At 40.3% G+C, this 26,191-nt stretch overlaps 1 protein-coding gene across 1 annotated transcript in view; it reads right to left on the minus strand.

Moving 5' to 3' along the window:
- Positions 1-4,239: 4,239 nt before the first annotated feature.
- The window catches only part of Lars1 (leucyl-tRNA synthetase 1), a 59,376-nt gene continuing 37,424 nt past the window's right edge, over positions 4,240-26,191 (minus strand). The window contains exons 23-32 of the mRNA XM_055622787.1: positions 20,533-20,716; positions 18,921-19,011; positions 17,668-17,808; positions 16,567-16,707; positions 16,164-16,274; positions 14,386-14,496; positions 12,210-12,314; positions 10,643-10,738; positions 9,348-9,480; positions 4,240-4,608 (exon numbers count right to left, since the gene is read on the minus strand). Coding sequence (XP_055478762.1) covers positions 4,403-4,608; positions 9,348-9,480; positions 10,643-10,738; positions 12,210-12,314; positions 14,386-14,496; positions 16,164-16,274; positions 16,567-16,707; positions 17,668-17,808; positions 18,921-19,011; positions 20,533-20,716 — 1,319 coding nt within the window. The 3' untranslated portion in view covers positions 4,240-4,402. The remainder of the gene's footprint in view (positions 4,609-9,347; positions 9,481-10,642; positions 10,739-12,209; positions 12,315-14,385; positions 14,497-16,163; positions 16,275-16,566; positions 16,708-17,667; positions 17,809-18,920; positions 19,012-20,532; positions 20,717-26,191) is intronic.

The raw sequence follows: 26,191 nt of genomic DNA on the forward strand, positions 1-26,191 counted from the left end.
AGTGAGAAGTGTCCTTGTGTCATCTGGCTATCCTTTCCCTTAGACAATAAGGCTGACTCTATAAACTCAGGTTCAAAGTGATGCATGCCTTTAAAAGAATGTTACCTTGCTATTCTGGAACCTGAGGTCACAGCAGTCTGACAGACATTGTATCTTTTTAAAGAAGAGCACATACCTAAGGGGAGTGGGGGAGTGTCTGTCTCTTTTTTTCTAATCCTAAGGGAGAGACCACTGGAGATACAATGTAAACACAAATTTAAAACAAGGGATTCATTTTTGAAGGGAAAACATTCTAAGAGATACATATACTAAGTATTTACCTTGTTACATACCAGGTCTCTGTCTCAGAAGCTGCACTTTTCTACCCTACTAGACAGCAAGGCTGCTTCATCATCAGGACCAGGGGTTCAAACCTGAAAGATGAGTCAATTCCATAATTTACCCAACGCAGGAACAGAAAGGTCTTCCAGCCTGAGGATTACATATCATGAAAAAAAAAAAAAAAAAAAAAAAAAAGCTTCAAAGGATCAGAAACCCATTAAGAAAAAAGATTAAGGAGAGACTATCTCCAACATATAGAAGTATTGAAGTATATAATTCTAATTACAAAAAGGGGGGAAAGCCACATCATACATCCCTGGAAAAATCCAGCAGTATCCAAAACGTGTCTTTACAACTGAAAATTCTGAGAGTGTTTTTAGAAAAAAGGGGAAGTGTCCTGCACTGACAGGTCTGGAAATGACATTCGGAAGGTACCTCTGAAACATAACACTCTGGAAGTTGTCACCAGGTACCATTAACAAGGGGACTTCTGAAATTTAGCAAGTCTAGAAATGGAACAAACAATTTATCTTCAAATGATGCAATGAAAGTATGTTTAGTCTGAATTTCAACAAACCTCTTCATCCATTGCTAACAGAAATACATTGTGAGTGATTTGTTAGTCAAGTAAAACAAAAAGTAAAAAGAAACAAACGAACTTAAACTTACCCCAATATTTGAGACAATACTATTTTGGCATTCAACCATTTTTTAAATGTTTTATGTGTAGGTGTTGTGACTGCATGAATGTCTGTGTCACGATCATGCCTGGTGCCCACAAGGCCAGAAGAGAGCGTCAAGTCCCATGGGATAAGGCTCACCGATAGCTGTGAGCCACCACATGGGTGCTGAGAATAGCAGCGGGGTCTCAGAAAGAACCACCAGTGCGCATAACCACTGAGCCATTGCTCCAACCCCTTGATCAACATTTTCAAGCTGTTATTGAGATCTTGAAGTCTTTTTGCATGCTGGGTCTCTAAAATCTGGAACATAAACTAGTTATGGCACATCAAGAGCTGGCCCAGCCACACTTCAAGTGCTCTGAAGACTTGCATGGCTAGTGGCAAAGCCCTGACCAGCACAACTCTGAATTTATTGTCACAAGAAACATGAGGAACAAACTACCATCTCCTCTTGCAAACTGAACATGTAGTTAAGGATTCCTTTATTACATTTTTTTAAGGGGGGGGGTGTTACTGAGACAGGGTTTCTCTGTATAGCCTTGGCTGTCCTGGACTCTCCTTAAAAACCAAGCTGGCCTTGAACTCACAGCAATCTGCCTGCCTTTGTGTCCCTGGGTGCTGGGATTATGGGCGTGTGCCACCGTGTCCAGTACCCTTTTATTACATTCTTTAAGACCCTCAGAAGGGTCATGCTCTACCCAGGTTATGCAATTAGTTATACTCTACATAGCATAGCACTGAACAATTAGAAACTTAATTATAATACCTCAGGTTTAGGGGTATTCCAACAGTGGTCTCGACCCATGGGCTTCAACCCCTTTTGAGACTGAATGACCCTTTCACAGGGGTGGCATTCAGATATCTTGCATATTACATATTTTTATTATGAGTCATAAGAGCAACAAAATTACCGCTATGAAGTAGCAACAAAAATAATTTTATGGTTGGGGTCATGAGGAAATGTATTAAAAGGCTGCAGTATTAGGAAGGTTGAGAACCACTGCTCTAAGGTAAATGTGATGTCCAAGACACGAAAGAACAGTGAACAAGCGAATAGTGTTAAGTCCACACATTCTTAAGAGTGTAAAAGAAATATATTTTCAAGAACTATATCAAAATATTTAAAAACTAAGCCATTAATTTAAGGTGGTGCACACCTTAAATCCTTGCAAAGCTGGGGCAGGTACATCTCTGAGTTCAAGGTCAGCATGGTCTACAGGATTCCAGGCCAGCCAGGACTACACAGACAAACCCTATCTTAAAAAAAACAAAAATAAAAATATAAAAATATATTTGCTTCAAAAATGTATAGTGGCACTCCACTATTAAGTTAAAACATCCAAATTTACCCTGAAATCCAAAGCTCTACGAAAAGGCCCCATCTAATTACCTGTTTCCAGATTCCTTCTCATTCCTAATTTTAAACATCCCATCCTAAGCATTATCTCCCAAACAAGCACAGCCAGCCATCACCTCAAGTTCTTATCTGCAAGTTTCAGGAGCTGGAGAACCTGCTCTCCTTCGGCTGCTCCTTCATTCCCATCCTCCACACACCTGTCTGTGAAGTCTCACCTGACTGCAGTGCATGGAACATCCCCCCTCCCCCCGCTCGCCCCCTCTGCCACAGGTGGCAGACCACGCTCTTCTCATCTCCAGGCCTCTCTGATGGGGCCTCCCTGCTCTTTACCGCTTCAACATGCAGCCAAATGGCCTTTGTATTTGTGGCACCCAGGCACCTGCTAACAAAAGTACAGGCACATCTACCCTTGAACCTATAAGCTAGCTCACTTCTGCAAGTTCATTCTAAATATACGCTCCCAAAGAAATGCACCATAGGAGCTGGAGAGATGGCTCAGTGGTTAAGAGCACTGCCAACTCTTCCAAAGGACCGGGATTCAGTTCCCATGGCAGCTCACAACTATCTGTAATTCCAAGGGATCTGATACCTTCACACTAATGCACATAAAATAAAGTTAAATGAATAAAAAATATTTTTTTAAATGCACCATGTATTCCTAAGGTTATCCACCATGCTTCCTTTCTTTTCAGTTATTTGTTATTTTCACATGTATGTGTGTGTGGCCGTATCAGTTCATGCACAGTATGTGCACTGAGAAGCCTGAGAGTCCAGAGGAGAGCATCAGGTCCCCTTAAACTGGAGTTGTCGGTGGTTGTGGGTGCCAAAAACCAAACCCGGGTCCACTTCGAGAGCAGCAAGTATGTAGAGCTGCTGAGTGGTGCTCCTCTCCAGCCACTCACTACACATTCTTACAGAGTTTACAGAACACTGAGAAAGAACACTCCAAAGAGCGTGAGTGTGCATTTGTAGAAGGTCTGGCAAGTAACCCTTCACACTAGCACCTTGCAGGGAGTGAAAGGGGGAAGAGGGGCAGGTAGAGTAGGGGTAGGGGGATGAAAGAGAATTCTCATCACCACATATTCAGGTTATGGTGTTAGCTTTAAAAACAAAGTATAAGATAATTTCATATATAATTCCATAGAAAGATATCTACATAAAATTCTACAGAAAAAAATGTTTTCTCCTACTATTTGTATTAGAAAAAAGAAATTGAAGTATAAATAAATTAACTGCCTGTTTTGGAAAGAAACACAGAAGACATGACCAAGAAATTAAATAATAACGTTTAGCTATTAAGTGGAAATATAGTGTAAGACATTTGTGAATGGATAGTTTTGACTTTCAAACTGTGTATTTTACTTATTTAAAAAAAAAAGAAGAAGAAGAAGAAGAAGGCTAGAGGGGATAGTTCAACAGTTAAGAACACTTGCTTTTCTTGCAGGGACCAGTGTTCAATCTCTAGAGCAGGCTCCCAATGGCCTTTAACTCCTGCTCTAAGGAGCAAAGCCTTCTTCAGGCCCCCAAGGTCGGCTGGGCTAACGTGAGACCCTGTCTGACACAAAAATGGACCAAAAAGAAAGCATCCTGTCACTTTTGTGTAAAGGTTGGAAACTCCCAGGAAACAGCAATTATCTGTTAAAAATAAATAACACAATACAGCCACTCTTGATGAGACCTAATTGACTAAGATCAGAAGGAAGGAAAAGAAGACATCCCCTATCAGTGGACTTGGGGAGGGGCATGCATGCAGAGGGTGGAGGAAGGGAGGAGGGAGGGAACCACAGGGGGGATACAAAGTGAATAAAGTGTAATTAATAAAGAATTTAAAAATAAATAAATAACATGTTATAAACTACTTCTCTTAGAGGCCCAAAGTTGAAAAATGCAAGTTTATTAGATTAGAAATCAAGGGAGAATTGGTATAATTATGATTACATATAGAATCCAGCAGTTAGAAATGGTGTCTATTTAGATCCAGCTTGAGGTTCTCAAAGCAAAAGTATCCTAAAAACCTAGTAACGCTCCAGGTTGCAGGCGCTCAGTGAACCAGATAGACCATTGTGTCGCCGACATCCACGCACAGCCCATTCTCACTGAGGTGAACTTTCTTGCTTATTAGGTCCACGTGGAAAACAGCATTCTCAGATATGAGTGTCTTCTCACTGTGCTCTCTCCCCAGGACTGGAACTCGTCGAGGCCCCAATAGAGGATCATCAAACCGCATCAGTTTCACTTTGGAAAGATCTACAGCAAAAAAGATCACCACTGTGAGTCTTTACATACAGTCATTGACATAACCTGGTTGTAACAGCCAAACACAAGCATTTTCATCAGATTCTTAGGATCCAGTGTCAGAAGCAAAGGTAGCATCTAGTAAACCTCACCCGCTTCCCGCTTTACACCTGAGCCAAAACAGTTATATTCTGTGTAACATATCCGGAATGCAAAACCAAGAAGGAGGAAGAACAGTGTCTTTTTAAGTGCCAACCTATGGTCTAAATAAATCATCTTTACATGCTTTAATAAACCTTTGGGGCTCATAGATGCACTCATCTTGGGAAAGGACTTTTTTTGAGCTATTTTTGGAGAAGTCAAAATCACTGTGAGGAACAGTAAAACTGTTTCTTCTTTTTCTCCAAAGGTAAGAAGTGTTTGTAGCACAAGCTGGTGAGAATCAAGAAGAGGAGGGGGGAGATGTAGGGGCAACTTTGAGATGAGCTCTAATCTGACCTGTGTCTGGTCTACTGTTGTGCAAGACAGTAATGTGACTCCTGATTAAACAACACACACACACACAGAAACAGCCCAAAACCAAACAAGCACTTGCCCTATGAATAAAGTTATGATTTAACAATCAATTAAAAAATTTATTTAAGCAATTCTCAGACTTCTCAACATCAAACAATTTTGTTTTTATGGGGTAGGAAAACACTGACACAAATGCTCATTCTGGGTCTGTGTCATTCTAAGCCTAGTGGGACCAGTTGTGCTTACCTGCCCCTCCCCAAAAGACATTTCTTATAGTACTACCAAGCTTTTCTAAAACAGATCACGGGGTGGTGTGTGAGCTACATTCCCTTGTGGTGTCTCAGGATACAGCCTGGCTTTGTAAGGAATAAGAGATAAAGGAAGACATTATTGCAGCTGGCAGCCATACCCAGAGTACAGCCTTCCAGGCATTCTGGTCTCTCTGGGAAACAAAGACTGAAAGGTTGAAGTTTAGAGAAGAGCTCTCAGAGCTTACAGAGCAATTACCTGCATCAGCCATAAAAGCAAACCCTGCCTGGAAGTGTTCAGTCTCTGCAGAGACTATACATAGCCTGCTCCAAGACAAAGTACAAGTCCTGAAAACCAAAATAGGAGAGAGGCAGGCAGTCTCCACCACAGCCTTCGTCTTTCTTGGGTGGATACAATCACTGTAAGAGCTATTGTGATTTCATCTGTACATCGTTGACACCAAATATTTTGCTATAGACATAGTAACAAGTTCTGCCAGCAGATTTTAGACATTCACTGCAGCTCTCTTTCTAACAGTCTTCCCCCATCATTTCAACCAATTCTAATTCAAACTATTTCAAAGAAACCTTAACATTCAGCCAGGCTTCTAAGTGACAAAACACATTTACTTTGATGTTTTGCCATGTAGTTGGTCATTACTGCCAATAAATTTGTAGGCCTTTCTTCATGGCCTTCCTATCTATTCTTATCCTAAATCTCTCTCATCATATTCTTATCCTAGATCCCTTGTCACTACAAAAGTTGAAATTTTAAGTTTAAAAATACATGAGACTTAAGGCACGTAGAGGAAAGATAAGAGTGACTGAAAGCCCGGAACTGATAATATGAAATGGAGCTACCCACCCCACATTATCAGATCACATGTGGCACGGGTGCCACCCTCCCCACGTTATCAGTTCACATGTGGCACGGGTGCGAGTGAGCTAATGTCATTCTCAGCAGGGGCTGCCCAGTGGCCTTTGTAGAGTGAAGTGGTGGCGTGAGTCACATTTGTCCTGGCCCTGTGTCATAATCACCCTCCATACAATTGGCACTAATTGGACCACTTGCTTTCTACTGCTGCAGACAGTGTGAAGTGTGTTATTGAATTGAACTGCTTTTTTATCTCACATACTCAATATATACACATCAAAGCAACCCGAGAGCCTATGGAAAGTCTCAAGGTTAGATCTCATCTGTGGATTCTCATGCAGATGTAAATTTCAAACTTTGCTAATGTTTCTATCAATTTTTCCAAAATTCAGAGCATATAGTAAGACCAAATTTAAAACACTGTGTGATATTATCCACAGCTGTTATGAGTAAAAAGATAGGAACTATGCCAGAGATTCCATGAGAAAAGACAACGGATAGAAAGCAATGCCAGCACAGTTCTGAGGAATTCTGTTAGTACTCTAGGTATCTTTAATTAAAATGCTGGTTTAACATCTTTTTTAAAAAATATTACATTTATTTATTTTGTGAGTGTGTACACACACATGTACCATAGCATGCATGTGTAAGTCAGAAGACATTTTGTAAAAGAAGTTTCTCTTCTTCCACCACACCATGGAGACCAAACTCAGGCCATCAGCTTGGCAACAAATGCCTTAACTCACTGAGGCATCCATCTTATTGTGCCTGATTTAACACTTCATAATACAATTTCCAATGCAGAGACACATCCCTCTAGTATACCACAACCTCAGCATAAGGACCCATGGGTCCACACAAAAACCCATTTTCTTTTAAAGCCACTCTAATATTTTTCAGGGCTACAAGTTCTTTCTACTACAAAATCTGAGTAGGATTGAACATAAGCCTCATGATATGAAGAGCATAACATGGCCTCCTCGACACTCATTTTTCCAAATTTTCAAGTCCTGCTTACTTGTTTCAAAGGCATGTTGACTATTCTATAGTATTTCACTGACTAAGGAAGCATAATAAACGCCTAGACGGCCTGGAGAGATGACTCAATGCTAAAGAAACTTGCTTCTTGCAGAAGGCCTGGGTCCAGTGCCAGTGCCCATACTGAGTGGGTCGAAACTCCAATTACAGGAGATCTCTTGACACCTCTTTCTGGCCTCCACGGACACCTGCACTGGTGCACATATATGCACACATAAAATAAAAACCACAACTTTAAGAACATAGATGAATCTTGGAAGGCTGTGTGTGTGTGTGTGTGTGTGTGTGTGTGGTACATGCACACATGTGGGCACACTCACATGTGTATGTGGAGGCCAGAGGTCAACACTGGGCGTCTTCCTCTATCACTGTCCATCTTACTGATTAAGAAAGGGTCTCGCTATTTCAGCTGGATTGGCTAGCTCTCTGAAATCCATCTGTCTGCACACACCCCTAGGTACTGGGGTTACAGACATAGGTCACTGTACCTGGGTTTTGTTGGTTGGTTTGTTTGTTTGAATGTAGGTGCTGGGGATCCAAACTCAGGCCTTCATGTCTGCACAGCAAACACTTTACCAAGTAAGCCATCTCCCCACACCAATCTATGGGAGACATTTTGCTCAGTGAAGTAAGCTTAACAAGAAAGAAGAATAGCCTGGCAATGGTGGTGCACGCCTTTAATGCCAGCACTGGGGAGGCAGAGGCAGGTGGCCAGCCTAGTCTACAGAGTGAGTACCAGGGCAGCCTGAGTTACATAGAGAAACTGCCTTAAAAAAACAAAAAAAGAAAGCAAAAAAGGAAGAAGAAAGGAAGGAAAAATACTGCTGGGGAAAGTAGTAATGCCAGCCATTCAAACCAGGCAGAAAAAAAATGCCAAAGTTAGGTCAGGGCTAGATATATCATGTCTTAACAAAAACAAAAAAACAAAACAAAACAAAAATCTTATTAATAAAAATGTTTCTAATCTTTAAAATATAGATACACTAGACCTACTTCTGTGAAGTACCCAGAATAGGCAGAAAGGTAAAGAGTGGTCACAGCGACTAGAAGGAAACAGGAAGAGACAATAGGTGAGTAGGTAGGCACAGGGCTTTGGTTTGGAATAAGAAAACTTCTGTAGCAGGACAGTATGAATGCACTCAGTGACCTTAAATGACTGTAACAGCCAAGCATGGCAGGCCATGCTTATAATCTCAGCACTCAAGGCCAGCCTGAGCTACAGTGACCATCACAAACAAAAAAAGAAAAAAAAAAAAAAAAACTGATACATTTTATACTTATAAATTTTACTATAATTTAAACCCATGTTTACAAATAATAAAATTCCTTATGTAGTGCACTATGGCTAACGATAAATATGGTGAAACACAGTGGGCATTCTTCCCCTCAACACATTTTCCTCCATTTCACAAGGCCCATCCAAACAGTATTTTCTCCATAAGTGTGCCCACAATTAGCACAGCTCGAGGTCTCACCTTGCCATGCCCTGACTGAACCTGCACTCTTCTCATGGACTCAGTAGTTTCTCCTTCCATTACAGACAAGCGCTTCAATAGCTTAGTCCCTACCCTTTCACTACATGCAGCTCCTAATCAACAGTGCTCAGTGGAATCCTCAAAACAATAGACATTGTTCTTATATACCACACAAGGCAGACACAACATTTGTCCAAAAGACAGGAAGAAAACCACAGCACAGCACAAGACACATTCGATAGTAAATTCAAGTTTTCTGTTTTAACAGAATGTCCACTCTGTATACAGTTCAGTAAATCAGGTTACTATTGAGATTTATAAATATCTTTAGTAAATGTTTATGCTGGGCTGGCGAGATGGCCCAGTAGGTAAAAACCCTTGTTGCCCAAGCCTGACAACATGAGCTTGACACAGCAAAGTTACCAAACTACCTAGCCATGGCAAACAACCCGAAAAAATCTAGGCATCCAGTTCTGGGCCCCGTTCTCTTCCCACGGTATTACAGCACTGCCCTTAAGCAAGCTTTGTCTGTCCCTTCTACTTACAACTCATCAATACATGAGTGACTGCTAAGTGGGAATTTCAAGGAAACCATTTTACCTTTGATTCCTCGGTCCATTTTCATCAAGCGTCTGATTATGGAATCACAGCTATCTCCTTGCCTGATATCGATTTTGGTTGAGAAGTGGCCATTGGATGGCTGTGGATTTACTAAGGAAACTGGTACACCAGGCTAGGAGAGTAAAAGTATAAGTTAGGACATGTCAAACTTGAATACTGCCAAAGACAACAGCAATTTCAATTACTACATTTCAATACTCACTAAATACATTTCTAATTCTGTACTCTAAACATGAGCAAGACACAATCAAATGTAAAAGAAAAATTGTGTAAGTTCATGTTTACACCCAGATGCCTTGGTAAGATGGATTACAACTGCATGTATCAATGTTGGTGACAGACCATTAATAACCATACTTTCTCTTCCACAACTACCATTCATTCAACTTCTCTCTACAGGTCAGGCCCGGGAAGAAGCACTTTCTAAACATGACTTCCATAGCACCAAGGAGAATATTACAGCTGTATAAACAACACAAATTCACTTATTCATTTCTGCCACCCAAATGACTGCACTTCTGCAAGCCACACTGTGAGACAAGAGAATCATCACAAAATAATAAACTCAGAAGGTGTCCATGACTGTGATTACCTTACTCTTCCAAAATAGACTGTTTTCAATTAAATGCGGACAAAGTAACAACAATGCTACATCATCTCTAAGTCTATGGAATCGTAATTGTAGTCCAAATCTACAATGATTCTTGGAAGCTAAAGAGAGTCTGTAAGATCTTTATATTTATACCAATAACGACCAAAAAAATAAGAGGTAGGGGACAATTCCAACATTAAGATGATGCATCTGCCTGGTTTACACCAAAAAAGCAAAAAGCCTCGTATAGCAGTTAAACAGTCAGAATGGGACATTTGAAAGCTTTGTCACTGTTTAAAATTCTTACCCACAGCTAGGTTGGGTTTTTTGTTTTGTTTTCTTTCAATAAAAACCTGGTTGAGAACATCTTACTTTGTTTTTTTAAACTACAAATACCTAACACTACCCAGGAATAAAGTAAGGATAACAAGCATTGCACAAGCCAGACCATCAGAACACCTCCAGTCTAGCCCCACTTCTAACCCTTCATATTCAATTTCAATACTCACTAAATACATTTCTAATTCTGTACTCTAAACATGAGCAAGACACAATCCCTCCACCTATCAATGATAGGACTTTACAATTCCCTCCACCTATCAATGATGGCTGTTATTGTAAGGACCTCTAAGTCTTTTCTCGGCCTAAGAGGCAACAATTCAATATGGCTTCTTCAACTTACTTCTGTTCTGAAGACATTAAGTGGTTTCCCAGGACAACAATCTTCCCTGACTTTATCTTCAGCTTCAGAGGCAAACTTGACTTCTATATGTTCCAGCTAAGTAGATGGAACCAAAAGTTATCAGAGGCACTTAATACAACTGAGATGACTCACCACCTCATTTCATTAACAGCAGATGGTTTTCTCCACAGATCATATAAAATGATCTGTACAACTGTATTGTTTTCCTTATAAATGTTAAATGAGATCTACAATGTTATCAACATTCATCCCAGGTGTCTCATGGCATTACTCCCTATACAGTCATGTGTAGAACTTTCTATATCAAGATGGGGCAAATACCTGCTACAGAAAGAGGAAAGCCACATAAAAGCCTTCCACCTACAAAAGCAGACACTCCAAAGTTCATCATTTGAGAAGCTACATAAGCAGAATTCCCAAGCATTCTTTATCTTGTTTTGGTACCCATTGTGCTTGTTGTAAGAGTCCAGAATACTCAAGCAACTGATTTGCATCATAACTATGTACTTGGATATATTGTTACAAATAGAAACACAGCTTTAACTGTAAGTACTGAACATGCAGCCCAGGGCCCAAAGCATTGCTAGGCAACTGCTATCTGTCTGAGCTACATCTCCAGTCCCCAACAAGTATTTACTAAATACATGATTTACATTGAACCTGAACAAACTGCAGATCCTCAGTAGGTGCACTGTGCTGTGTGCCTACTATACACATGAAAGACCCAAACAGAGTTTCTGACCTACATGAATGTATATATATGAGCATTTACAGATACACATAAAATAGATGTCTACTAATCTTTAACTTCATGTTCAACAGGCTTAGCATACTTGAGGCTCTGGGTACAATAACCAGCAACAAATGCAAAGTACTAATGAATAAAACAAATTCTCATGTAGAACTCTCCTTTAGCTCTGTGTTCCATGAAACAGTTCTCAGTTGCTCTAAACCTGCATGGTTTTTAGTGTCTTTGTTATCATTAGAATCACATTCTAGTTTTCTAAACAATATTCTAAAGCAAATTAGTTTTCCTTTTGCCTGAGCCTTAAGAATTTTTAGATTCTGTGTAAGTTGTCACTGAGAATGTACTACATTTCAGTCTACAGAACTGCAGATTATAATTAAGCCAACTCTGTGACTCTGGGGTGTGAAGGTGGGACAACTCAGAATGTAGGAAGGCTTTTGAGGTGTCTAAACACAAAGTGCCACTCTGTTGAAAGGTTTGGGTTTTCTTGTCTTGTGTGTGTATGCACATGCCAGGAATTCTCTTGACTGCTTTAAAGATAATCTAGGGGGAATTCCTAGCCACATACAGACCATGTTTTATGTATAAGGCTTATAGACAAATAAGGTAACAGATCATTTTATTTGTAACTTTTATATCCATCTATTTTCATCTCAAAAACATTTATTAATTATTTCTTTGGTAAAAGTACTAAATATAGAAGATGAAGCTTATGGAAAGTATCCTAGCAGGCTACAGAGCTAGGCTGTGTTTTTATCAAAAACCATGGTAATTAACTACAATCCCTGGCCCTCTTACCTCAAGAGAATTGGTTAGGTAGACTATATTCTCCATAAGTACTGCCTGCTCATCAAATTCCAACTGTAAATCCAAGACTCGAGGACCATTTTTCTCCATGTTTTCCTAATAGGAAAATGGTTTTGAAAAACAAAATCACATTAAAGACATGTTAAAAACAATCTATTTTTCCTAAGTAATCATTCTCTTGACTGATAAAAATCTTTACATTTCAGCAGGTAAAGGAAAGGCCTTTGACTCATGGGTCTCCCTTATCAATGTTTTCTTGTTAATGAAATTACTTGCTCAGAATAATTGCCATTTAAAATAAGATGGGATTTAAGGCAGTATTGAAAAAACTAGAAGGCATGGGGTTTTTTACAACTGTTTATTTAGATGACTTACTGTCAAGACCAAAATATGACTTATTTTACAGACCAAAAATTATTTTTAAAAGTATGAAATACTTTTTGAGCTGATAAATTTTTAAATTTTCCAAGATAACAAATATTAAAATTCCCAAAGATATTTCTGCAAAGCTTAAAGAAAAACTGACCCTGCCATTCTCTCTCTTTTTTTTTTTCTAGATACTGTCATTCTATAAAGGTATTCAGATAATCTTGTGATATTCATAAACTAATATATGTTTAAATTTCTTCAAATTACATATTTGCTACTCACAGCATAACCTTAGTAGGCCAACTTCATCATCACAGCTACAGCTGTGAAATACAATGTGGTCCATTCATGGTACGTGGCCCCATACTACCTCTCCTGTCCACTTTACCGTCCACAGTAGGTCAGCACCTTACACAGGCAGGTGCCAGCCACTGGTCCACACACACTGCAGGTGCTCCTCACCTGCCCTTCTCTCATGGGACACAGCACAGAAGCCACAGGCGGGTGCCAGTGCTCCTCTTAGCTTCCGTACTTATAGAAGCACAAGCCAAATAAACTCCCAGTGTTTATACAAACTACCCAGCTTTGGCCAGGGATGTCACTTGGTTGTAGGATGCCTGCCTAACATCTACAAAGCACTACATCGAGCTGCCAACATCATAAAAATGGACAAAGTATCCAGTCTGTGGTGCTCTGTAATAGCAGCAGAAAATGAAGTAAGGCATCACCTAAGTTGTTTCTTTTTCCATAAAAGTACTAGAAAGCCAATTTCTTTAGGGACAGGCTCTCATGTAGCCCACGCTGATTTCCAACTTATTATGTACTTACTTGAAATTCTTATCCCCCTGCTTCCACTGCCTAAGTACTAGAATTAAAAGTGTGCACCAAATCTGGCTTAATGTGGTGTTACAGATCAGACCCACAGCTTTAAAGCTCTATCACGTGAGCCACATTCCCAGCCCAAGAAAGCTGTTTTCTCATTCCCAGATTCATCAATCATTTTCAACCTTTGCAAAACCATTAAATTTTTTCTTGGCAAATCAAAAGCATTACTGTTGGACATGGTGACACACACCTTTAATCCCAGGATATGGAAGGAAGAAGCAGAAGGATCTGAGTTTGAGGACAGTCTGGTCTACAAAGTGAGTTCCAGGACAGCCAAGGACTACACGGAGAAGCCTTGACTCAGATAGGAAAAAAAAAAAAAAAAAAAAATAGGCAGAGGCAGGCAGATCTCTATGAGCTTAAGGGGAACCTTATTGCAAGGAAAGTCCAGGCTAGCCAGGACTACATAGTGAGACTTGTCTCAAAAATTGAATTAATTAAAAATAAAAGAAAAATCTGATACTGAGCTCAGAAATATCAACAGTCACAGATCTATCCACTAACCCAGATCTAACCACTATCACTGTAATTCATGCTACTCACTTCACGTCAAAGGAATGATAATGCCCTAACATCAGCTAAAACAGTGTATTTCTGCCCCAAAACTGGAAAGGAAGGAAAGCAGAGCATGGAAGTGATTCAATGCAGCAACTCTAGGCCTAATTTTCTTCTGGAATACATATTTTCACATATTCAGATAAATATATATTTTTTCACATATTCAGGTAAAAATATATTTTCACCTATTTTCTAGAGGTAAATTCAAAATCTGACCATTCATGGCTCACAATTACTGAGTGAAAAGTGCTATTTTACCATGTCACTGGGGAAGAACGTGCCCGAGCTTTTCCCTTTTCCTCTCCTGTCCTAGCTAGCCACTTCTCAAGTGGTCACACCTGTGGTCCACACTCACCTTAATCATGGCAACAAATGGCATAACTTTCTTCATATATTTCTTCAGTTCTGGCAAACTGCCTAGTTCACTGGCAATGATTTTGTTATCAGGCAATTTTCCACCATTGGCCTAAAAATGGGAGTAGGAGAGGGATGTAAAAAAATATTTAAAAGGTGATGCAAGACCATGGGTATGCCTCAGGGACTGCCAGATACAGAAGGTGGCCTCAGCTAGCTGTTAGAGAAGGGTGTTGGTATTACAGGTGTGTGCGCCACTGCACCCCCCGGTGGTAATACATTTCTTATAGGAAACATATGACTACTCTGGAGGAGATTTTTTTCTCTGCAGTTCTGTCTGTGTGTGTCTGCGTATATACGTGCACATGAAAGCAGTGCCCTGAAAGTGAGAGGCATCAAATTCCCTGGGAGCTAGAGTTACAGGCAGTTTTGTGAGCTACCTAAGTTAGGTGCTGAGAATCAAACCCAGATCCTTGGCAAAAGCCATTTCTCTAGCCCTGAAATATAACTGCCTTTGAATAATTGAGGCTAAGAGCACTGGTTCTGAGTTCAATTTCCAGCAACCACATGGCAGCTCACAACCATTTATAAAGGGATCTGATGCCATCTTCTGGTGTGCAAAAATGCATACAGACAAAGCCCTAAGATACTTAAGTAAATAATTCTTTACTTAAAAAAAAAAAAAAGAAAATGAAGAAAAAAAGATTCCCTAGAGTTTCTGATGCTAAAAATAGTATCATTTCTATCTACTCCAAAAATAGAAAAAAACAAACCACTTATCATATATCACCAATGTTCAGGTACGTATATGATGCATAGACATACCTACATACAGGTAACATAGTTAAACTAATATGCATATTCCATACTTTAATCATACACATAAAATAATTAAATATTTTTTTAAAACAAAAGTTAGAGCCAGACAATGGTGGCTTACACTTTGAATCCCAGAACTAACACAGAGGTAGGCAGATCTAAGTTCGAAGGCCAGCCAGGTCTACTGAGCAAGTTCCAGGACAGCCAGGACTACACAAAGAAACTCTGCCTTAAAAACAAACAACCAACCAAACAAAGTTAAGGCAAAGAGTAGTCGCACACATTAATCCCAACACTTGGGAGTCAGGGGCAGGCGAACCTCTGTAAGCTTAAAGCCTATCTGGTCTACTAGCAAGCTCCTGGCCAGTCAGAGCTACACAGTAAGACCCTGCCTCAAAAAAATAAAAATAAAAGAAAGAACAAAAAATCAGAAGTAAGTTAAACACTGGGCTTCCTATAACCAGAACTATTTCATTTCGTAGGTGTTAACCTGACATCTTTAAGAGATTATCCCATGGGTAATTATGCATCAATTTTTTAAATAGTAAAGAGCAAAGTTTCAATGTACTCCAAATGTTACAAAGCTGAGCCTTCATGGATCCAATCACTGTTAAAGTCACAATAAATTCAAAAGGTAAATTCTGTCCCTGTGCTTTATCATTTTAACTATACATGCAAAAGAATAAAAACATCTTTTAATTACAAACAACTACGTTCAGGGTATGTTGGTTTTTTGTTTGTTTGTTTGTTTGTTTGTTTTTTTAAGAAAGCCTCAGAAATGTTGAAAATGGTAGCTTTCCTCTTGGCATCCATATATGAGCTACCGAGGATAAGAAAGGACACTCTCTGCCTGGAGAGAACTGAAAAGGGCTACCCGTCTGCTCCCTCCCCCATACTGCTAACCTTCTAAAACCAAACATATCCTAAGCAGACAACAGTACTGAGGGAAATTAGCATCACCTCAAAGTGGTTTCGCAGGACCGACAGGGTGACATGCTGCCAGAGAGGGTAGTTCTTTGCCACGTAGATGGTGCAGTGTGAGGGCCTCTGTGGTAGCTGCTTGTCAGTCTTCTATACAGGAAAAGAAAGAAAAACACAGGGTCTTGTGTAAACCAAAGGTGAGAACACTCAGTACCTAGACCATCACCCTTAACAGTTAGTATATACATGCTCCAGACCCTTAACAGTTAAAATATACATACTCCAGACCCTTAACATTTAGTACATACATGCTCCAGACCTTTAAGTTAGAACATACATGCTTTAGAGCTATATCCACCATACAAAGAGTACTGCCCATTTTAATCACTTAATTTTCATGAGTTTGTTATCTTTTTTAAAACTGTTTAAAGGATGACCTCACCTTCCCTTTAGCTGGCATCATGTAATTCTTGAGCCGTAATCTAAGATCATGTGCTACTTCCATAAGATACTGTGAGGAACGGATCAAGGATTCGTCCACAGGACCTGCCACAGGCCATGAGGCATGCATAATTGAATCAGGCTTTAAAAGAAAAAAAAAACAAAAAACAAAACAAGATTGTTGAGTGAGATTAAACAACACTTGCTTTCCAGGCCTTGCTTACAGTTTCACACCACAGCTACCATCTGTATTCAAGTGCCCCAAGTTCAAACCTGACTACACATAGCACACTTCCACAGTCCCTGATCTAATGTTCCCTAGAACTCAAGCTGTGAAGTCTGACTCTACATTCTTAATTAGCATCCATTTGTACAAGCATATTAATACCCACACACATATGCTCACTTTCAAAGAAAATTATGTAATGCTAATTTGCCTGAATTCAATCATTATTATATAAATTATGCATGCTCTCTGTTTTTATCCTATTAATACATCCAATATTACAAGTATGACTATTCGGCATATAGATCACTAGCACATTTCTGCATTTGCTCACAGACTGAAAAACACTAACACCTGGCTAAAGAGGCTGGAAAGGAACACGAAACAGGCTAATATACTGATGTGTATATAAATATATATACACACATATATATATACACATTCATGTATATATATACATATATATGCCCTATATGTACCAGTTTTATATAAAACAAGAACATTTATATAAATATGCCCTTATATTTTTGTTTATGATCAAATTGTTATGATATTTTTAAGTCTCTAAAATATTTCCACCTTTTTTAACCACTGGAAGAACAATATTACATGCGTGCATTCAAATACACATCTGAACAGATACTCAAATACAGATAGGAATTAAATAGTACACAATATACATAGGATCACATTTTTACCAAATACAGATTGTGTATGTACAAATGCAAATACAGTATCTGTCTTGTATGGATCTTGTATAGGATTATGATGTTGAATCTATTATTATTCGTGAACTTCTCATTAAATAATGACATTATCACAACACTTACTAAGGCCAAAGCATACTGCCCGGGACATTTTAACCCAGTGACATACCTTTCCCAGCAGTGTCCAGATGTGCTCACACAAATGTGGACAGAATGGAGCCAGAAGGATTGTCTGAACTTCAATAAACCGGAACACGAGCTCTCTGTGCATCCCTTCTGTGGCCAGTTCACGGTATTTGTCTTTCGCAGCCTATACAAATATTTAAATGTTTTGTCATTTTCCTCATCTTTAAAAAAGATGACAAATTCAGTTTCCTGGTTTTAATCCATTAAGGATTAGTCTTTTAAAAATTATTATAAACACTTCAATTTATTTTTTTAAACTCTACAACATAAAAACAATCTCTTATCGAGAGAACATTAAGTCTTTATATCAATAATTCTCAAGCAAGAAGGCTAGGAAGCTGGGTAGCAAGAGTACATGTCTAGCACATGAAAGGCCCTGGATTTAAAATAAACCAGAAAGTTGTTTCAATTTTCCTGACTTCAAGGAAAAAAAAATCAGAATTTTTGGAGTTTCTGAGACAGGGTTTTTACTATGTGTCCTAGGCTTGCCCTGCCTCCATTTTTATGAGCATGCTCTTTGACCCAGGCTAACCTCAAACTCACAGAAATCTTCTTGCCTTAGTCTTCCAAGTACTAGGATTACCAGCACAAGCCCACCATGCTCAGCGTTCTCTCTCTCTCTTTGGCAATGTTAAGGCATTTTCATGTCAGTGAGACATAAAGCTACATCTCTTTTCTAAGCAGTGCCCAAAGCAACATTTACATAAAGGGGTATGAATACAATGTTTCTCTGCTCAGCATTTGGCCCTATTTAACCACATCTGAAAAGAGAGTTACATAAATCCCAACAATGACATTTTACAGACCTGATTGAATAAAGCTACACCTGGCCCTTGACGTGCCTAACTTGGAAAAATACTGACACCTTGTGGAAAAACTCAGAAAGCATTTGCTTTCCTGGTGATGGCAATTAATTACACATTTGCCTTTGTATTTATCAATTTAAAATGCTTTTGTGCAGCAGGACACATCGACACATGCCTAAGTGGAAAAAGATCTCTCCTTAATGCGCATGAGTAAAAAATAAGAACAGAATTTTCTATCTAAATAGATACCACAGACACAATGTCAAAGAAACCTACTTTAAAATCACAATTTATCAGAAAGCTTATCAGAAACTCGTTGAAGATTCTCAGTCTACACTATAGACATGCAATTATTTCATGGCAAAAAGAAAAAGAAGGAAATCTACCATGTTAGTGCTTACATGTTTTAGACACCAAAAGAATAGCATACCTGAAACTCAAAAAACCCTGTTTTCAAAGCTTCTTTAAACATCATCTTTTCATAGTTTTGATCTGTTTTTATAATTCCTGCATTCATTTCACTATTGAATAGGGAAAGAAAATCTATTCAGTTTAAAGGCAACTATATATCTTATGTATTTCATAATATTATGGTATGCTTACATTTAAATGACAATTATGTATTATGTATCTGTCACATAGACCAATAACCAGCAAAATGAATATGACACCAAAAGCATTACAAGTTGTTCAATACAAGGACCAAGGATGGCTCAGTGAGCGTTTGCTATACAAGCATGAGGGCTTGAGTTCCAATGCCAAGATCCCAACTGACGCCAGATGATGCAGTACACTTCTGCAATAACAGCGCACCAAGGGGAGAGGGGAAGCCAAGACAGGAGAATCCCAGGAACCCCCCAGTCCTGCTGGCCTGGCTTACAAAGCGGACCCTGTCTCAAACAAGGTGAAGGTAAGACCAATGCCTGAGGCTGTTTTCTCATACACACACAGTCTTTTTAAATTTTTGGTTTTAAGAAAATTGCCCAATACAAAACTGCTTTGTCCTCCTTAAAACTGTAAGTCTATTTCTCTACCCACGTGTATGCAATGTCAGTTTTCACTATTTATTCAGGCTCCTATTTATATGATAACACACTCAACAGTGTTCTGTTGTTTGGTTTCTTGGTGGAGCTGGGCATGGTGGCCTGTAATCCAGGTACTTGGATGGTTGAGGCAGGACTATATTAAGTTCAAGGCCAGCCTAGGGTAGTGTGAGACCCTGTCTCCCCAACACTTCCTCAATGAAAACATTGTTAGTGATGCTTAAACACACTATGAAAATCACCTAACTAAAATGGTACCCGGGATTTACAGGCGTTGCACGGGAAGTATGGGTACCCGCTGTTAGAAGCTCATCTCTCCCCACCCGATTTCGTTTAACCTGACCTGGCCCTGATCTCTTTCATCTCTTGTCTCTGACCTACATATACTGTACTTCAAATGCCACACCTTCCCAGGGACTCTATGTTTTCTCCTTTCCCTGCAAGACTAGTGTCTATTTTTTTTTCCCCAAGAAACCCAGACTTCCTATGCTTCCCGAGTCTTCCTTACACCCATTACTGAATTCACAGTTAGTACTGCTTTGTCTTTCCAGCAAGTCTTACTCATTTTTGTAGCACTAGCACTGAGGATCCCTCCCAGCACAAGGCCAACAAATATCTTGAACATTTTTTAGAAGGTATTTCTCATTTGCTCTTATTTTTCCTGTCACCATTTTATCCTACTGTAATGGGAGATGGTTAGGGAAAGGTAATGCAGAGAGATTTACAAGATACAAACAAATTCATATTTTACGTCTCCTATTAATACATCAAGGCATTTAATGAAAAAGTGCTAAGCCTCCACTTTTACATCTCTAATGCTGAGGCAGCTACACTCTTACTGCATGAGGCTGTGTTAAGGAGAGTAACATCAAGTGCCCAGCATAGGGAGGCCCTCGACAAATAGCAACTATTGCTATTATTTAAATTATCTTAGAAAAAAAGGAAAAACAGACACCCTAAAAACCAGACGCCCATGGTACAGCGCTAGCCTAGGATTACCTGGCAAACACATGGTCATTGAATGAGTTGGCAGGTCCACTTCTGAGGCTGCTGCAATTGGCAAGCATTTCTTTAACCCACTCTACCCACGTGTACAGACGGAGGATACCTGCGTCTGCCATAGCTTCCACAAAGTTGGCATCTTCAACAGTGTCACCAGCATCAGCCAGAGCCAGGCGCATCCCTGAAAGAAAACAAAGTGGGTCACTTAAAAACACAGCTACTGACAGTGGGGTGGCGCCACACGCCTTTAATCCCAGCACATGGGAAGCTGGCACTTGTGAGTAAAGAGGCCAGCCTGGTCACCACAGTGAGTTCCAGGATAGCCAGGGCTACACAGAGAAACTCTGTCTTATATATGAATATGTATACATATTTGGTTTTACTTTTTTTTTTATTTTCATTTATATAAGGTTTTTTTTTTTTAATTTACATATATATGGCCAGGCAAGCAACTGTAATCCCAGCACCTTGAAGCTAGAAGCAGAAGTTCCTGGCCACATAGAAAATTTAAAGCCATTCCAAGCTATATAAGATAATGTCTCAAAAGAGACAAAATTAAAAAAAAAATCCACTCAAATTGTAGGAAAAATTGTGCATCCAGTTGGGTACACTGCAGTCCTTACATATAATTTAGAAAGTAATAAATGTTATATGTGATTGTCCTGGATCAACAGCAAAACTAAGACTCTCAACTCTTTCTCAGAGCTGAGGATCGAACCCAGGGCCTTGCACTCTACCACTGAGCTAAATCCCCAACCCTGACTCTCAATTCTTAAAGTACTGTTTTATTCTTTGTATCACATTTGTATTATTTGAATGCGTTTGTATCAGTTCGCACACATTTAGCACATGTTAAGAAGATAATGATGCTGAGGCATGGTTCTTGCTATGAGCAGTGAAACACCCAACTAAGGCGGAGCCACCAGGAATAACAGTGTCTGTGGGAGGAGTCCCAGGAGAGAGTCTTCTTTGATGTGGTATGGGGTAGGATGCCTGCTAGATGAGTGGGGTCCACGTAAACACTGGAGATGGCCTGAAAACAGCTAAAGGTTTAGAGGGAGTTTTGCAGCCTTTAAGTAAGGTTAGTGTACAAGGTCAAGACTGTGTCGGCAGCAGTGGCAGAGGTTGCCTGGACTCTGCTGTGCGTACTTAGAAATGCATCTGAGGCCAAGATGGCAGCCAAGCAGGAAGCTGTTTATATCAAGGAGCAATTGCAACAAGAAAGAGAGATGTGGCAGCATCCTCTGTGCAAGCCTCTGATCTGGCATGTAAATTAGAAAATGAGATAAAGGTGCTGGCTTGCCGCTTCTTGGGAGACAGAAGAAACAGTCAATCTTTGCTCAAAAGCCCTTCCTTGGTTCTCAGAACTCAGAAACCATGGAAAGATTCAGAGTGAGGAGGAAGAGTAAGAGCAATAAAGATAACCCTCAAGTCAACCTTTAGTAGAAAAAGAGGAAATCTGTAAACTGGAGGCCAGATAGGGGCATTAACAATGGTCCAATGAGAGAAATTAGTGTGATCAGCAAATACTCCATACTTGAAGGGCTGAAATCAGGGAAGATTTTTCAAACAAGCAATGGCAGAGCCTGTCTCAGAGTTGCTTGTGAAGGTACAGACACTGGAGTAGATGGATCAGTCTGACTTCTGTGGAGGCAGGAAAGTGAGTAATGAAACTTCCCATTCCTCCTTAAAGCAAAGGCTACATAACCTGTGACAGTATGAGGGAAATTGGTCCCTGGTGGACTGGCTTATGAAAGCCATTAGAAATACTTGGTTATCTCTATCTAAAGTTCCCATAAATTTGAGGAATTAGAGAACCAAAGAGGAGGGACAGACACTATTGAGGGAACTAGGAATAAAAGGAGCTGTGCCTGAACTCTAGTTCACTGGGCCAGATAGAACTGTGTTCACAGAGGAGTTAAAGAAAAGGTTGATCGAGCATGGACCTCACAGCTGGTATGGAGCCCAGTCGTTTGGTGACACAAGATCGTTTATAACATAGGAAAGGCTTTCACAGCACTCAGTGGCTTAGAGCAGCATGTAAAGAGTGTCTGTAAAGTAAAAGAACAAGTTAGAGGAAATAAGAAAAGGGTAAAGCAATAGGAAGAGGTCTGTCAGGGTTACTCAAAGACAATGTGGCAAGATTTGTGTTGAGCTGGAATCCTAAGGAAAAAGTTGATAGAAGCCAAACTATGTGCTAAGGAGTTTGTCTAAAGCCTGAGGAGCAGTTCACAGGGGGAAAAAAAATTCCATGATACAACAAAACAAGTAAAGAAGACCAAACCTGTCCCAAGGGTGGATAATTATCCTCCCAGACTAGAGAAGAAAAAGGTTTTCCTAGGAGTGGAGATGGCTTGCCCAGTCAGGAACTCCCCCAACAGCCAGGTGTGATGACTGGAGAGGATACAAGCCACTATGCCAACCTGGAGCCACTCTTTCCCAAGGGAGCCAGCAAGTATAGCAGGGTCACATTCGCCTTTAGCCCCCGAGTCAGTCTGAGCAGATCAAGTCAGGCCCACTGCGTTTATCAGGTGTGGAGAAACCCTTCCAGGAAGGCTTCATGGAAGAGCTCCAGGATATGGACATACAGTGGCTCAGAGTGACTATGGATTGGAGGGAGATAATTAAGTCAGCATCTCTTATCCATGCTTGGCACCTAACCTTGATCTGGGAAGCAAGCACCTGATCCAAATGGACAGAACCTTTCCATGCTGACTTAGACCCTCTTTCTGTGTGACTTTAGTATCTTCTTAGTTGTGAACTTCTGGGCTTACCTGACGTTTGCTGAGGACAGACAACAACAGACTTTCAGAGTGCTTCACCGAGGTCTTTGTAGTTACAGTACAATGGCTCAGGATGTTGCCTTGTCCTGCCTAGCCTCTGGAAAATGTTTTGTTATACACATGCTATAATGCTATCTGAGTGTTTTGCAGATTTGGAGAGACAACAAGTTATAATGCATAGTACTTCTAAATACTTTGTTACTCAACCAGGGCTGGGTTAATTAAAAGAAAAAAGATCCAACCAGTACCGCTGCTGGCTGGCTTTTGTGTTGACAGAGGGGATCATGTAAGGCTACTGGTAGAGAACTGTCTCTAACATTCCTGCTCGGTTATGGGCCCTGTGTGCTAAAATACCAACATGCTAGGCAAGATGTGCCTGCTTGCACAACAGTGGCTCAGCTGTCATGGGTGAGACCAACAGCCTTCCATTTGGCGTTAAGGCCTGCTCTAAAAGAATATATTCATGTCTGCTACTGTAAACCAGGACAAAACCTGTGACTGGAAAGGTCATAAGTCCTAATGAGAAAGCATTTTGTTTTTACTAGATGGATGAGATGTGCCTGTCAAACAATCATGTTTGTACAGATTTGAACAAACATGTACGTTTACACTCACAAATCACTGTTTTTATTAGCCTCAACTCATAACCACTGGTGAAGCTTCTGAGAATTCAGGAGACTCACCCACAAGTTTGTGAGCCAGCTAGTCTGAAGCATACAGAGTAGAGATATAAGACCTTGCCCCAAAGCAAGGTGGAGAGAGAATACACTCCAAAAAGCTGTCATCTGTTCACTGTAAACAATGTTGTGGAGGGGAAAAGAAAGCTGTCATCTGACTTACGCAGTACGGTTGTGCTCACAGTCACACATACCTCATACACAGATGCACTAAAAGTAAACATCTTAAAAGTCTCTAAACACATTGAGCTTTTTCTTAAACAGATTATATCAGCAATTCTCATGTTTTAACTTGATGTGTGCTTAACAATAACCTGGGTATTTAAATTTGTGTTAAAAGCAAAAGAATGGACTCCAAGATGGCAGCCAGTGTACAGTGTTTCTGAAGGGCAGAAGAGCCGAAACTCCAAAACTGGTGAGTGAAATGGGCATCTGAAGCTAGAGCATCGACTTTGAGGCTTCCCAGGCAAGAGGGGACAACCTGTGAGCTGGGACAGATGGGATCCAGCGCCCCTGCCTCCCATTGGACGTCCTGGGGTCTAAGAGTGCAAACTATCAACCTCCTGCCCTTTCGGCTGCACCTTCCCTGGCTCCTGCCAGCAGAAGGGGGCAGGCCATAACAGGGACTCCTTACTCTAATGGCCGAACAGGGGACCCAAATCTGAGAGTAGAAAACTGTGGGCTCTCTTAGCTTACCGAATACACCTGTGAGTGAGTTCGCAGGCCCTCTGTGCTTCCCACATACGCCTACAAGTGAGTGCTTCTTCGAGAGTGCATACAGAGCCCTAGATCCATGCCTCCACACTAGCAGCCAGACATAAGATCCCTCCCATCCACGTAACTGCTGTGGACAACATAGAGATCTCTTGGACAGCTTCTCAATATTGAAGCTCCTGTTCTATGGGTCTCCCGGTGGAGTTCAGGCAAATAATTCCTGGAACCAAGATGGCACAGCCCAGACAGATCTGAGCACTTGGAGCACAATATTGAGACAGGTCTGTGGGCCACTGAGCTATTCAGGACACCTATGCATGAGCACTGTACCAGCACCACAACCTGCGCTCGCTTGCATTTCTCCCTCACTTCACCCTTCCAGGCAGGCACACCTCCACACACACCCCTGCCTTTGCACACAACCTTCCTCCCTTAGCTGCATCTGAAACACCAACACCCACTCTCAAACTGGTGGACCTCTCTCAACTTCCTGAAGAATACTCCAGACACAGACGGATGGACGCAGTCTGCAGTACAGGCTCCAGGAACAGACAGACAACGCTACTGACCAGCAGATGGCTAGAGGCAAGCGTAAGAACACATCCAACAAAAATCAGGACATCATGGCTTCACCAGCAACCCCCTGAAGCAATGGATATTTTAATTCATCAGAAACACAGGAGAATGATTTTAAAGCTATGCTTATCCAGTTATTAGAGGCACATAAGGAGGAAACGAACAAAACTCTCAAAGAATTAGCCACATAGAGGCACATAAAGAGGAAATGAATAAAAAAAATAGATGCCAGCATGGAAAGACAGGAATCCTCACTCAAACAGATGAAGGAAATGGTGTAAGACATGAAAACAGAATTAGAATCAATAAAGAAAACACAGAGAAAATCCTGGAACTGGAGAACTTAGAGAAAAGATTAGGAATCACAAAGGTAAGCATCATCAACAGAATACAAAAGATGGAAGAGAGACTCTCAGATGCAATTGCAGAAACTGATACATCTCTCAAAGAAAAAATAAAATCGGAAAAGTCCCAAACACAAAACATCCAAGAAATCAAGGACGCCATGAAAAGACAAAATCTAAGAATAATAAGAACAGATGAAAAAGAAGATTCAAGGCTCCAAAGTCCAGAAAATACTTTCAAGAAAATGCCAGAAGAAAATTTCCCAACTTAAAGAGATGTCCTTAAACATACAAGAGGCTTATAGACCACCAAATAGATTAGACCAGAAAAGAATCTCCGCACATCACATCATAGTCAAAACACTAATTCTACACAACAAAGAAAAAATATTAAAGGCAGCAAGGGAAAGAGGCCAAGTAACATATAAAGGTAGACCTACCAGAATCACACCAGACTTTTCATCAGAAACTATGAAAGCCAGAAGAGCCTGGGTAGATGTCATACCGACACTAAGAGACCACAGATTCCAACCCAGACTACCATACTGAGCAAAGCTTTCAG

This window comes from Psammomys obesus, unplaced genomic scaffold, assembly GCF_907164565.1.
Source record: "Psammomys obesus unplaced genomic scaffold, mPsaObe1.curated_primary_1811, whole genome shotgun sequence".
Lineage (NCBI taxonomy): Eukaryota > Metazoa > Chordata > Mammalia > Rodentia > Muridae > Psammomys > Psammomys obesus.